This window comes from Lynx rufus, unplaced genomic scaffold, assembly GCF_022079265.1.
Source record: "Lynx rufus isolate CCGP_SWC_20201006 ecotype Redwood Valley unplaced genomic scaffold, mLynRuf1.p SCAF_1, whole genome shotgun sequence".
Lineage (NCBI taxonomy): Eukaryota > Metazoa > Chordata > Mammalia > Carnivora > Felidae > Lynx > Lynx rufus.
This window is the reverse complement of record NW_025814823.1, coordinates 156,423,102-156,438,538: the sequence shown is the minus strand read 5'-3', so window position 1 is coordinate 156,438,538 and position 15,437 is coordinate 156,423,102. Positions and strand designations below refer to the sequence as shown.

Below are 15,437 nucleotides of genomic sequence, written 5' to 3'. Positions count from 1 at the left end.
TAAGTTTGTCCTTTGTATTTCAGAATCTACTTTTAACAAAATTAATCCCCACAAAACACACAAGTGGCTTTGACATATTCCTATAAATCAACAGATCTACTGCAGTTTAACACTAATATTGATGCAAGGAAGAGCAAACAATAATAAAGTGAAAAAGTTCACGTTTATTTCTGTTCCTAACATGCACTCTTACTCAGCCATATTATAAGGCAAAATGATGATGATCTGATAAGATTTGGTCAAAAGAGGATTTACAAAACGAAATAAATAGGAAAACCACTTGAAATATGACTTCCCATATATTATTGTTAAACAAGAATTCCTCTTAAGTAGGTATTGTGCCTTGAGATACTAGCTAAAGATGGTTGGAAATCATCATGGCCAGCAAAATGTTTCAAAACTCAGCATCCAAAACATGAAGACAAACCTCTGTAATTGTTTTTCAAGAACGTTTTAAGTCAAATGATATTTAATTCAGTACTTTACAGAAGGTGTCTAAATAATGATAAATGTTTAGAGTCTTTTTTTTTTTTTGAGGACTCTAACTTATTAAAAGACAAATAGTTACTAGCGTAAGGGAACATTTGTCCTTCCTGAAACAGTGAAAATGGCAGAACACAGAAAACACTGTAGTGACAAATTAAAATGCATTTCTTTATTTCTTTGTCAGCAAATACTGTTACATAGAAAATAGTGAAGATTTAAAGAAATAAACATTAAAATAAATTATATAATGTAGGAGATTTAAAGAGTTGAATCAAAGTTCAGATATTTCTGGTACAGCTCAGCTTAGGTATTTGTTATGTTTCAAAGTTCAAATACACAAAGAACTAGTTGTTTTGTTTCTTTGACAACAAATAAATGAAAGATATACCAGAAAAATTTTCATAGCAGTAAATTACTTTTTATTTATTTTATTTTAATTTATATTTTTAAGATTTTATTCTTAAGTAATCTCTATACACAACAGGGGGCTCAAATTTACAATGTCAAGATTAAGAGTCACATTGAGCCAGCAAGGTGCCCCAGTAAGTTACTTTTTAAATAAAAAGAATGCTTGATGGGAAAACCGTTGGAGTAATTATTTTAACTGAATGGGTTCTGGAGGGGAAACAGAGGTAACATTGCAAGAAAAATGTATTCATGGCACCGTTCACATGCAGGTTGTGGAGAAAGAAACCAAACGCAGAAATACACAAAATCCTATAAAGAAGTTCTTAAGATAGTTTATTTTATAAAATCCAGAAATATTCATTTTAGAAAAACCAGTATCACCAATAAAAATATCCTATCTACATACTTAAGAACTTAGAAATAATTTTTTTTAATGTTTATTCTGAGAGAGAGAGTATGACCAGGGGATGGTCAGAGAGAGAGGGAGAGGGAGGGGAGAGAGAAAAAAGAGAGAGGGAAGAGGAGAGAGAAAGAGAGATTGAGAGAGAGAATCACAACAGGCTTTGCACTGCCAATGCAGAGCCCAATGCCGGGCTCGAACTCATGAACTGTGAGATCATGACCAAAAATCAAGAGTTGGCTACTTAACTGACTGAGCCACCTAGGTGTCCCTTAGAAATAATATTTTCTAACATAATTTATAATATTCCAAGTAAAGGTTTCAATGATTCCTGAATATTTTTCTTAAAAATACAAAATTTATTTTTCATTTTGTTTGCTAGAACAACTGAATGACATCATGGATAATGAATATTTACTAGACAAATTTCAACAACAGCCTTGGCCTATTTGGTGCTTCAGATTGAACAACAAGTGCCATGATTTCATAAGCACAGTTATCGATATACTTGTTCCCATGTGGATCTATGTATGTTCATGTAGTAGCTTTTTCACCTATGACAGCTATTAAAACCAAGTTCTGACACAAACTGAATGTAAAACCTGCCCTTTCAATCATTGTATTCAAGTGTTGAACCCAGATTTTAAAAATTACAAAGCATATTAAATCACATTATCCTCACTCAGTAAATTATTATTGACATTTTATACCATTAATAAGTAAAAATTTTTAAATAACTTTAAGATGTTATTTTGTCTTTACTTCATTCATTGTAAATTTCCTTTCAGCGTGTTTTATAATCCACATAATATGTTATTACAGCCACTAGTACATGTTTAGGAAGAAAAAAATGATAAATATGTAAATATTCATATCACATTGCATTCATTCTAAGGCATACATTTTTTTTCATACCTTATCAGCTCTGACATTGGGATGGCCCTTCCAAAATGTAATATATATATGGCTTAGATAGAAGTCAAAACATTTAAATAAGGACAGAAAAATGAGTGTTTGGCATTCTTAAAAGATCCCTCCCTGGTGTGTTGTTAATATCACCACAGACTCAGAGTTTCTGTGATTAGTAGAACGAATTGATTAATCTGACATCAACCTAAAGGTTCTGATTGGAATTTGCTGTAAGCTTTAATGAAGTAGTGAGAATCTGAGTACTTGGAGTCCTCAAAATCTCTAAAGTATCAGTAGAAGTGCAGGTGTGAAGAGAATTGATAATATTTACCTGATATCTACTTAGATTGTCAAATGTTTCCTTGGTATCAGCAGTTAAATCCTCTTTTGAATAAACAGAACATAAGATATAATCTTTTAAGTCAAATACCTCAGAGTAGAATAGGGAGTGCATGGTACAAACATGTAACGAACAACAAAACATTTAAAATATTTTAAGAACACAGAGAAGAGTGGTCACAGACGAGTTTCTTAATTTGCTTTACCTATATTTTAAGCTTCATCTAAGCATATTCATTTGATAAAAGGATAGCATTTTATCAAAGAACTATATTTTACAAGTACTTAACTAGGTGTTTTCACATTTAGTATTTTATTTAATACAATAGTCTGATGAGATCTTTCAAATATATGTTGGGCCCAATTTTACAAACTTACAAAGACTATTCCAGTGCATTTTTAACATGATTCTTAAGTTGTCCTGAGTTTCTGTGGAGTCACTAGACTAGACATATGTTTTCCAAAAGCTTTGTACTTTTTTAGAGCAGAATGACTTCTTTAAATGTCACAAGTATCTTGAAAATTATTTCACATTGTTTTATTCTTTTTGTTTAGTAAAAACAGAAAGGATGTTTCATGGAAGAACGCAAAGCTACCTTCTTTTGACTTGTCACTTGGTTCCAATTATCAAATTCAGTCATGTATTTAGTGGATTAAAAGATTGTGTCTGGCTTTGTAGGATAGCCAAGGACCAATGAGGTTCTTTCATATGCTCTTGAGGAGATTTTTGTTTAGTTGTAAAGATAACTCATCAAGACAAAAAACATAAACAATAATAGATGATAATATAAAAGATGACAGCATGGCACATTATGGACCTAATTACCGAAGTGGTTATATAGATGGTATGTTCAAATAAATTTATAGGAGGAGAGGACTTTGAACCAAGAGTTGAAGAAGATGGACGACTCATGGAGAGAAAGGGCGACCCATGTGAGAGTAATGAGATATTCAGAAGTTTAAAAGCAATGAGGATAAAATGAAGATAAGGTTTACAGAAACTGGCGGAGGCTGGACTGTGGAGTGTTTTGACAGCAACCCTCTGAAGACTGATCAGTGGAAAACAGCTAAAACAATTGTGGCAGAGAAATTAGATAACAAATTTTACAGTATGTGAATCTGGCTTCACAACACAGGAGAGAGGCTGGGGATAGTCTGGAACAGAGAGATGAGTTAGGAGAATACTGCAGTAGTCCAACTACCATTTATAAGGAAGGGCTTTAATAGGTCGGTACACATGGTTACAGTGAGGTGAAGCTGTATGTCAGATGAAGGGTAGGAGGATTTATCAACGTGGTTACTATTTAAAAGATTTTAAAAGACAAAAGAAAAGAAAGGACAGAGGGAGGTGGGGAGGGAGAGTCTGCAAGGCCAAGCTAGTTCAGGAGGAAAACAGGGAGCTGAAGTAGTAGGACTGCTACCCTGGAGAAAGACCAAGACTAAAGATTCTAGAATCATCCAGAAGAGTGGCTCTCAACAAGGAAAGGTTTTGCCCCCGTGGGGACATTTGGCAACGCTTGGAGACATTTTTAGTTCTCACAGCTGAGGAGAATGTTACTTGGCATCTAGTGGGCATAGGTCAGAGACGCTGTTATAATATCTTATAATTCATAGGACATTCATCACAACAAAAAACTATACAGCCCAAAGTCATTAGTGCCAAAGTTGAAACACCCTGATCTAGAGAGGGAGGATCAGTACATCCTTCAGAGCAAAGAAGGGAGAGTGTGTAGACTCATCAGTCAATAGGCAAAGACTTCTTAGCAAACAACTACATTTAAGAGGTATTAGTATAAATTAGAACTAGAATGGGCCATGAAGAAACAAAGAGAGTAATAAAGGTAACCATGAACCAGTTTGTTGACCCATTTATTCATCAAATATTTATTGAACAACTGATATATGAGGTACTAAGGGTTGAGGATACAGAAGTGCCTTCATGAAGCTTATATTCTAGTGGATAGTAACAGATAAAGAAGAATTAAGGAGATATTTATTAGACAATGGTTAAGTGCTATAATAAAGGCAACAAAATGGCGTCTAATGATACAGAGGAAGTGGGAGCTGGGATGGGAAGAGCATGAAGGGATGCTCTGGATGGGGTGGTGAGTGAAGGCTCTCTGAGGAGGTGACATTTGTGCTAAGAAGTAGAAGAGGCGCACCTGGGTGCGGCTCAGTCAGTTAAGTGTCGAACTTCAGCTCAGGTCATGATCTCAAGGTTTGTGGGTTTGAGCTGTGCATGGGACTCTGCGCTGACAGTGCGGAGCCTGCTTCTCATCCTCTGTCTCCCTCTCTCTCTGCCCTTTGCCCTCTCGCTCTCTCTCTCTCAAAAATAAATGAGCAAACATTAAAAAAAATAAATAATAAAAAGAAGTGGAAGAAGAGGAGCCAGTCCTGACAAGACCTGGTATAATTCTGCTATGGATTTCAAGGGAAGAGGAGAAAGGTTTAAGAAAGTATCAAAGGCCACAAAGAGGTCCACCAGGAGTGCTTTTGCATTTGTTAATTAAGAGGACATCGGAGCCCTTTACCCCTGCAGTCTTAATAGACAAAAATATAGCTAATAATTTAAAATTTTCGAATCTTCATTTGTGAGAGAGCAAAAAATGAGTTTGAGACTTGAGGAATGTTAGGCAGCACTGGAGGGGATCCCAGTAGAGTTCTGTCGGAATATGTCAAGCACTTGCTCTTCTCAACAATTTTCCCCACAAAAATTAGACATCCCTACGCAACACTGAAAACAACACAGAGATGGAATGCAAATGCTAATATTAATCATACCTTTTCTTTCTTTTCTTCCCCAGGCTTCACGAGGCTTGCTGCTCAGGCAGTATCTATTGTAATCAGCGAGTTACCTACGGTGATTGCATGTTTGCCTCCCCCAATTAAATACTTCTTTTTTCTGTCTGAGAGAAAAATGTCAAAAAACTTTGTTGAATTGAAGAAAGCTAGCCTCCTTGTCTGGAACTTGATTGTAATTATATGTCAGATATTTGAGGATGGAAACACTGTGGAACTTTTAACAGGTGCCTCCCTTGACAGATGGAGTAAAGAGAAACTTGGTTTAATCTGCTTGTGTTTGGAAAGTATCATGGGAAAGCAGACAAGTGACCCTAATCAAATGACTCAAAAGGTCATACAGATCATTGAGCAGCAGAAACCCAACTGGATTGAGAGCCAGTTGGTGAAGGCAAGGAAACTGAGCACCAAATGGTAAAGCAATGTTTTTCTTTCACTGAATTTCATTAAATATGTTCACTATAACAAAATTACCAATGAACAACAACAAAATACCATTAAGATAGGCAACAATGGTTATTCTATTAACTTAATGGGAACTTTGATGAATACAGAAAAAGGTAAATATTCCAACAAAAACTGCATTATTTAGATGTGCCTTGTTTTATGAAAATTTGAACCCCATTGATACCCTGGAACATTATACTTGTTTACTCACCATCTTAAGGTTTCTGATAAAAAGGGTGGGAGTTAAACCCAAGAGAATTTGGTTTCATTTCTTTTCAGTGCACAAACAGGTATCTAGTGGATAGCCTGGAGCGTTTTGTAAATGGATTGGGCATGGAGATTAAATTAAGAAGGAATTAATGGGTATAAAAGGCTTTTTATTGCTTTCTGTGTACCTGATTGTCAAAAAGGTACACATTTTTCATCTGGTAATGTAAGAATCCCAGAGGGCAGCTGGGGCATATCACACTCGAGCTATAAACACACCCAGCTGTTTCTGTATGAAAATGTCAGCCTTCTCATAGGTTTGTCACCAAGAGCTAAGTGATTTGTGGTATTGCTAAGATTTTTAAGGGTCCCTGATGAATTTAAATATGTACATAGAGTACTCCTGTCTTAAAATTCGTCTTCAGTATAGAACTGCATGATATTGATAAAGAAATTATGGTTCATATGGTCTACAGATCACTAAGCCAGCCCTTTTTTATACCACTCCACACACTGTCCCCCATTCTTTTAAAATATATTCATGATTCTAGCAGATACTATTTTGACTTTCTGCCTGAAACGACTAAAAGTTGTTACTTTCCTTACTACATAGTTCTTTGTAGTGACAACTCAGGCTTTGGAATCAGACAGACAAATACAAATCCCTTGTAAGTGGGCCATCTTGGGCAAATTATGGAATCTCTCAAAGCCTCATTTTCAGTGGTGAGACCAAGCTGATGGCATGATTTAGAAAATTTAAATAACATTGATAAAGTTCTTAACATCAAGCTTAGAACTAGCAAGCATTTCTTATTTATAAACCCTATTAAAACACATTGCACTCACTGGTATTATGGTAACAAATACTCTTTACTGGTTTGTATTAGTCTGTAAAACTGTGTTAATCCAATTAATCTGTATTAATCCAAATGGAAAAATGTGGGTAATCGTGATTTTCCTGGTCTTGTAGTGACTTCTAGAAATGTACTTCTGGCATGTCCTGTGGGTAGGAATAACAATTGCAGTCAGGCAAGTGCTTAGTATCTCTGAAAACGACTTTCTTAATTTTTTTTTAATGTTTATTTTTGAGAGAGAGCGGGAGACAGAGCGAGAGACAGAGCATGAGCTGGGGAGGGACAGAGAGAGGGAGACACAGAATCTGAAGCAGGCTCCAGGCTCTGAGCTGTCAACACACAGCCCAACGCAGGGCTGGAACCCACGAACTCTGAGATCATGACCTGAGCCAAAGTCGGACATTTAACCCACTGAGCCACCCAGGTGCTCCTGAAAGCAACTTTCTTAATCTTTACATTTGCATTCAATCCCAATTTACAAGCTTTAATTCAATGACTAAAAGATTAAGCCCAGATATCATTATCCATGGCAGTGGTTGTAAAGGAGAGAAAAAAAGAATAATAGTGGATCTGATTATAAAGTTAAATTCCTGATACTTTTGATTTAGGAGTCCCTCTGTCAATAAGGTCAGTTTAAAGTAATGTCTCAGTAATATACCTGAGGACGCATACAGGAATCCATAAATAATATTTTTTCATTAAAAGTTGGTTTAAAGTCTTTATAAACAGCACCACTGTATCTGATACCTTCTACATAGGGAGTTGTCCAGCTAATATTTGGCTGATTAGCTCTCTGTTGGAACATGCATCTGAAATGAAGAATTGCTGATTTTTAAAAATGTTTTAAAAAGGTCCTGAATGTACATTATGGAAGCATGTAATAAGCACAATGCTACATCTTTCTCCATTTCTGAAATGCAAATATATAAGAATTCAGATTAAAAGTTAGTTCTTATATTTATTTGAAAAAGTTAAATTTGACCTACTAATTCACTTTAGGTCACCTCTACAGTATTCGGGCACTATAGGATGGTACTTCTTGACTTTGATTTCAGGTTGATTGTCTATTATACAAGTAAACTTCCCCATCTACACATCTCACAAATTGATGATTGATGATCATTTTGTTGATAGATCTCTACCATTAGGAAAATGTATTTTAAACCACGATGTCTGTATATAGATAGAGGGTTTCCTTGGCTTTATCATAACTGTTTTAAGTTTGAGAATGTAACCATTTAAACTTAAACAATTCTTCTGTTAAAATAAATGAAATGTTAATTCCCCAGGAAGATCATCTTGGAACTACGCAACGTCACTTAGCTAGATCTCTTTCACATGGATTCAGACTTAATTTTGATTTTATGGAAATTGTGAAAATATCTGCAGTGGCAAGGTGGCAGCTGGAAGCATTGCTTGTCTTGCACACTGCCCGAAAGCATTACTATTCATTAAAATAACCTTCACTTTGTAGTAACACTCAAGCTGTAAACAGTCAACTTAGATTCTGGAGAACACACAGCCCAAAAAGTAAAGAAATGTCTGTCTTTGCAAAGTAATTTGTCGAGTTGAAGATTATTGTTTTTCATCATGGTGACCCTGACTTGGCTGGCTGGGTGCATATACAGATTAAGATTAATGCAGTTATTCCTTGGCTAAGGTCTGCCTCTTTCAGGGCACATTCTCCCTAATGACATGATTGATAGGCAGTCCCAAATCCAGAGAGGAACTCATTAATCATAGCATTGACTGAATCCAATCATTTGCTTCACCTGCACAGTGATGGACAGGAAAGGATACAATTCAGGGGCTGACACTGAGACACTCCTTTGTCAGAGGGCCTCAACTTTTTCAACGTCAGCCTCAACAAAACCTGACACGAAATTTTGCTTGCAACCTGTGTGCAGCTTCAAAAAAGATATTTACAAACTCCTTTTACTGCAACAAGGTCTTTTTTTCTGTTTATTAAAAATTTACTGCAGCTAATGAATATCTCTAAGAGTAGAATTTGCTTTACTTTTAGCAAGCCTTATACAATTGTAAAGTTCTTTTTTTTTCTAAGAAAGATGTTTGGAAGCTACATGTGGAAGCAATATAAAAGTTAATGTCCAGCAGCTGGGTATCATTTGGTTCAGTCTTCAGGTCAGCGGCACTGACTCTTAGCAGAACTAATTTTATAATCATGGCAAAATCTCAGTAATGAACTGCAGTATATAGTTGATTATACCACAGTAAATTTCATTTAGTCTGAGAAACAGTGCAAAACCATGAATTTTCTTAAGAATGCTTAGATTGCAAAGCCTAACATGATCATACCTAATATCAAGTGTAATACGAAAAGTAGTATGGAATATATATGATGCATGTTGTATAGAGTTCTTTTGCACTGGTATAGTTTGAGAATTTTTTTTTTACTTATGTCATTCATCATTACTATGTAAATAATGTTTAAAATCAATAACAAGAGTATGTGTTTTAGAAATGTTTCACAAATAAAACTTGCATATTCCCGGAGTGGTGACATTAGACCCTTTTCCTGAAAGAATAATCAGGGCAGTGACTTTTGCTAGGTGTCCTTACCAAGAAGAAACAGGAGAGGGGCCTTATATTTTTAAAAGGCAACAAGTGTCAAAAGGCTAATGTAAAATACCCAGTGGTAAGCACACTGCCAGGAAGCACCCAGCCTATATTTAGCATAATAGGCTCCCCTTTTGACACTTTAATTAGTCTTTAATGTGTTCTACGACAGGTGTAAAGAGGAATCTACAAAAGACAGAATACCAAAGCTATTTCTGGCATCAAAGATACTTTTTATCCTCAAAGAGAAAATACAAATTATTTCTTACATGTTCTTAAAAAGAAATGTTTTGTTTTCATCCCATGATTATAGCAATTTCAACAATTGCAGTAATGGGAAAATGTTTTATAGATAGGAGTATAAATGCAATAAAGAAGTGTTTTAAAAGAAACCGTTCAATTTTTAAAAATGCTTTCAGGTGCTCAGTCCTGAGGCACTATTTCTATCAGCAGGGGCGGTTTGGGAAGGCTTACCTATTTGAGCAGTCTTTATGGTGCTTTGAATATGAGATTTACATTGACTCTCCACACTCAATCTCTTTGATTATTTTCCATCTTTACAATTCTTCACCACTGATACTTATATGCTTTCTTTGTGTTTAGTGCATTTATGACAATGGAGAAAAGCACAGCCTTAGAAGAAGGAGATAGTGCTCTTGAACTGACTGAGCAGAAAATAAACATGATGGTCCTGGATATCTGCCACAAACCAGGTGGCAGCGAGTACCTGCGGCAAATTTATCACATCATGCGGCTCAATGAGGTAGGGAAACGGCCTTTTTACCGAGCAATTAGGTGTGTACTGGCCTGAGGCAGCGTCTGCTGGCAGCTAAGGGTTAGTCAAGGAGGTGATAATACTTCTTAAAGTCAATACCAAACTCAATATTGCATTATTAATAGAATCTATTCAGCCCCGGCTGTTCTGCATTTGTACAGCAGAAGCTTCACCGAAACAATGTAGGTTTTATTTATATGGTTTAAACAATAACACGGCTCATAAACTCAGTGCAGTTCTGAATTGTATAGACTAGACGTGTAGTTTGGGAATTGTGTGTTTGTGACTGTTAAGCTGATGTTAAAATCTGCTGTTGGCGAATGATGAATTTTCCTCAGAGAGATGTACTTCTTCTCCTATAGACGTCATACTTGGTGAAGTTGGAGATTTCTCACATAATGAGAAAATTTCGGAAGAATATTGAGCCATACTCGGGAGCAAGTAGATTAACCCAAGAAAATGCATTAATGTATGGACACTGGTTAGAGCCAATGTCATGCTTGTCTATGTCTCTGCTGGGTTAAGCCTCTGACCTTGCATGTTTGTGGCTGTTTGAACAAAAATGTAAAGAGCAGGTATCTCAGTTATTGCCTTGAAACAATACCAGTTTGCCAACTTGATCAGGTTTTTAATCTGAGCATTTGTATGTGAATTAGAATGTGACATCTAATGTGCATTAGAATTATGTTTATATTTGCAAACGCATGCATGTATTTTTGGAAATACTAAAAATTCTATAATATGAATAATGTGAAGCTATAGTGTTTTATCTCAATGAGGTAGGCCTTAAAAACCATAAATTTCCAAGGAGTGAATTAAATTCTACCACAGCATTTTACAACCCAGTTATATAAATGTTCTTCCTGCTACCATCTATCTGAAAGTTACTTCAAGTAAATTTTGTTTCCTGGCTTTCCTAGAGCCAATCAACCAGTCAACCTATAAATAGGTGATATAATAGTGCATTCAATGATCTCCTGAGAAGGAGGGGAAGGATTTGTTGCTATGAGGAATGGTCCAGTCCCTGAGGCACCTAAGCTCAGTATATAATTGTTAGCTACCTACTACCTATTCACATTTGCTAATGATCCCTCGTAATTTGTTAAGGGTTTCTATGTGGGGAACTTAGGTGCTCCTGGCCTTGGCTAATGGAAAGACCACCACTGCGAAGTCATGGTCTTCACTGGCATGTCCACGTGGCCACCCAGATTGGCTTAAGTAACCATGGTGATTACTGAGGAACAGCTGTTGAAGTAGGATTACCATGGGATTTTTAGGAAAGTGGCGTTGCAAGAGTTCTGAGAACAGTCGTGGCTGGTATAGATTGCCAAACTGATAGATGAGTCCACTTTTTAAAAGCCTTTGGCATGAAAAAGATCAGTAATCACCAATAAGAGAAATTAAGTTGGATATTTACTGGCTCTCAGCCACCTGTCATATTCAGGAAATCAATCAAAAGGCTGTTTTTCCCTCCTAGATCTTGTGGACGTTTGACGCAGGGGCTCTGACCAGGTCTATTGTGAGACCTGTTGGATATAAGGCTCTTCACTGGGGCACTGCCTCATTTTGATCAATTAAGTTCAGAGTTAGGATTTTTCTTTCATTACAACTGAAGAAACTTACTGTTAGGGCAGTGTTTATCAAGTACGTGGATGTCAAGCCATGTACTTGTTGATTTACTGTGCCGAATGCGAAATATCGCGGCAAGGTAAGAGGCCCGCTGTGAGGTGAGGCTAGAGCCAGAAAAACTAGTGAGCCCTTTGTCTTATGACTACTAAAACAAAACAGGCAAAAAATTCAATAACAACATAAGGCTGGCTAGGCACCTAGTGTTACTACTTCGAGCTGCTTTTATACTGAGGCATTGCTATGCTGTAGGTAAAATTTGCACCGTGAAATGTGTTCATTTGCTGAGTGTTATGAGTCTTTAGCATTTTCAGGTGTACTGTTTAATATGCTTCAAATGGCAGCATAAATACAGATGCATTGACAGGTATAGGCATGGGTAAGGGGAAGAATGAGTGTGCCATCGAGTAACAACAAAGTTATCAGACGAAATGAGTTTAAGAATGTTTGTCTTTGAGATAAAGGTCAGATGTCTTAGTTAAAAGTTCAGTGGATAGTTGAAGAACCTGGCCATGAGCAAAGATGAGGAAGGCCGTGACTATAGTTTTTGGTGGCCTCAGTGAGTTTGGTAGTTGAGGTCGTGGGACTGGTGGAGCTCTTCCAGTGGAGAAAAATGTAGAAATGGTGGGTAGAGAAATAAGCTTTAATGTAACTGCACTGGTAGAGTGTTCAAAAGGATGTTAAAAGAAGAATTTTTTTTTTCCAAAGAAGTACATCAGATTTAGCAGTAAATCCGGTTAAAGCGACACCGCAGAAAATCAGTTTTTTTTTAGAAGGGGTAGTGACCATGGTCAAGATAGCAGAGAGGCCAGAGAAATTAACAAAGGAGAAAACACCATTGTGTTGACAACTTGCAACACAGCACTTTATCTTTTTTGAATTGTGGAACAAAAAAAGCCGAAATGCAGCAATGTAAGGGGAAATCAGTTGAGACAGATTGCCATTAGCCAAAACAAAGCAGTTGTTCTCGTTAGAATCTTTTATTCCTTTTTAAAATTTTACATTCCGAAATCATAATGCAGAGAAATTTTATTTCTGTGTAAAAATCTAAATCTAGGCATAAAATTCTTTTTTGGTGTCTTTATTATTATCTAATGATACTTAGTAGGAGTCTGTGTGTGTGTGTGTGTGTGTGTGTGTGTGTGTGTGTGTTATGGAATTAATCTAAGGAGATGTGGTCCACAATGAGCAAGTTTAAGAAATGATTATCATTGTTAAGTGGTGATTTTTACGGTTTCAGGAACTCAAATTTACCTTCCAGGATGAGTGCAGTGGGCATTCTCTATTCCCGAAGTTACAGAGCCACAGGAAAAAGCACAGTGAACTGAAACCAAATATGGGGATTCTCACTCACACTCTACCACTCACCCCTGTGTAACCTCAGGCTCAGCCCATGACCTTTCAGAATCAACCACTGAATGTGCGGTGGGCTAGAGTTATTTAAACTTTCATATGCCTACCAATCTCCTGGGAAACCCTGTTAGTGATCAGATTCTATTTGGTGTGGGGTCTGAGATTCGGGTTTTCTAAGTTCCCAAGAAAGGCTGACTTGCATGGTCTAGACCCTAGACTGTGGGTACCAAGGGTTTTCCAGATGACCTCTGACATCCTTTTCAGGTCTAATGTTGTGAACCTAGCCCTACTCTTGAAGAAAAACTGAAAATCAGAAAAATGTTTATATTCCTTATGTATTAAATGACTTATTAACATTAAGTCATTACTATTTGATAGTTTATAGGAAACTGTAAGTCATTTTAATTGTTGTCTTCTAGAAGAAGTCTAATAAAATAGATTAGGATCATTCACCTTATTTATTTATGGATGGAGAATGAAATATAATGCAGTAGATTGACTTTTTTGCCCAGGCTGCCACTGGCAGTTGGGGTGTTAGAATTACGTATGTTGAGCTTCTTTTGAACCTTGATATTTTCCAGTCAAGAGCATGGAAATAGAATTTAGGAGTTTGAATTATAATTAATTCTACATAGAGTAAGATTGCTTGCAGTGAAATATCAGAGTACTTAGCACTCTGCTGAGCATGAAGTAGATAACAACTTCACTTAATGAATGAATGAGCAATCTTGTCCTGTGAGTAATCATGCATCTGAGTTAAGTTTTGGTAACCAGACATGTTAACACATGAACCAATGACAAGACAATGCCTATTAAAAACATCCTGATATATCAAGCATACATTCATTATGTGAGAGTTGGTAAAATGGTTTTCTAATCTATCCTATATATTAGGTGAACCTGTTTTTGATGGGTTTATTGCAATGCTGATTGGTATTCTGCTATGTTTCTTCCGAAAATGTATTCTGTCCTGAGGCAAGTAATACACTGTAATCTAGCAAATGTGCTGAAAGGGTAGATTTGGATATTGATCAGTGTATTTTTAAAGAGAATATATGCTTCCCACCATCACGACTTGTAATTTTTTTTCCCCCTTGAAGGAATATTTAAAAGAACAGCTGTTTTCTATGAATGGTTCAGAGGAAAAGCCATTACCCATCAGACCTTTAAAGACGACCTTGAGGAGTGTGGAAGATCAGCCTTCTGCCTTTAACCCTTTCCATGTGTACAAGGCATTTAGTGAAAACATGCTAGATCAGGTATGTGGAAAATAGTAAGTTTACCTTAAACGTGTGATTTTTTTTTTTTTACATAAATAAAAAAGGTGCTTTGTGTCTGAATACTTATAAGCTTTTCTCTTTTTTTTGGCTAGGAAGCAAAAGGCCTTGTTCTTACCTATGTAGTCTACATGAATTGACTTTGAAATAGTTATTTTACCTTCTTTCTATTTGTCAAACTGATTCATATGTTTGGTCTGTATAATTTAACTTTTGACCAGGTCAGCTCGCCATGGGCAGTGGGAACATCTGTTAGGCTGTGTCTACAGAAGGCCTGAAAAACCAGGCATTTTGTAACAGTCTTCTCCCTCTCTTGTGCCCACCCCCATCCCTGATCCACACACTCAAAGAACAGTTAGCAATTGCTATGAATTTATCTAATTTATCAGGAAAATAATAACGGTTTATAATTAATTATAAATAAAGCCTTGAGCTCCTGTTTTAAGTGGAATGAGATAAGTTTCCCTTCTTATAACCCTAAACATATTCCTGATCTTTAAGTCAGGATAGTTGGAATAAAGTCAATGTGATAAATACCACACGTTTTTAACATCAGATTATGCCACTGTTGAAGCTACCTGCTTCAGTCATTACGTGAAATAGATCAAATTTATGCCAAAGTATTTGAAGTCTAAAGTTGCTTTTGCTTTGTTTGTTCTTTTGCTGAATAAAAAAGGAAAAAGCTTTTTGACAGACTATTTGAACTAACAGGGCAGAAGAGAAGGATTGCTTGACCTAGAGCTCTGATGAAAATAAGAATTAAAACAATGGCCTAATTCGGGATGCAGATAATATTTTTGCCATGCCTGTTACGACCCTAGTCTACATTCATCAATACTGTAGTAGAATAAGACCTTCAAATGCTGACAACCCGGGGCAGAATTCTCCTGCTCTATGACAGGATTGTGGTGCTCCATTAATCAGCAAGTGACAGGGCATAGTTCTTGTAGGATTTTAAACATCGGCCTGGACTCTTATTA

The 15,437-nt window shown here is 36.4% G+C and overlaps 1 protein-coding gene across 1 annotated transcript in view; it reads left to right on the top strand.

Moving 5' to 3' along the window:
* KIAA0825 (KIAA0825 ortholog) overlaps positions 1-15,437 on the top strand; it is a 341,968-nt gene that overhangs the window by 127,867 nt on the left and 198,664 nt on the right. Inside the window, exons 15-17 of the mRNA XM_047089033.1 lie at positions 5,347-5,755; positions 10,030-10,189; positions 14,281-14,439. Coding sequence (XP_046944989.1) covers positions 5,347-5,755; positions 10,030-10,189; positions 14,281-14,439 — 728 coding nt within the window. The remainder of the gene's footprint in view (positions 1-5,346; positions 5,756-10,029; positions 10,190-14,280; positions 14,440-15,437) is intronic.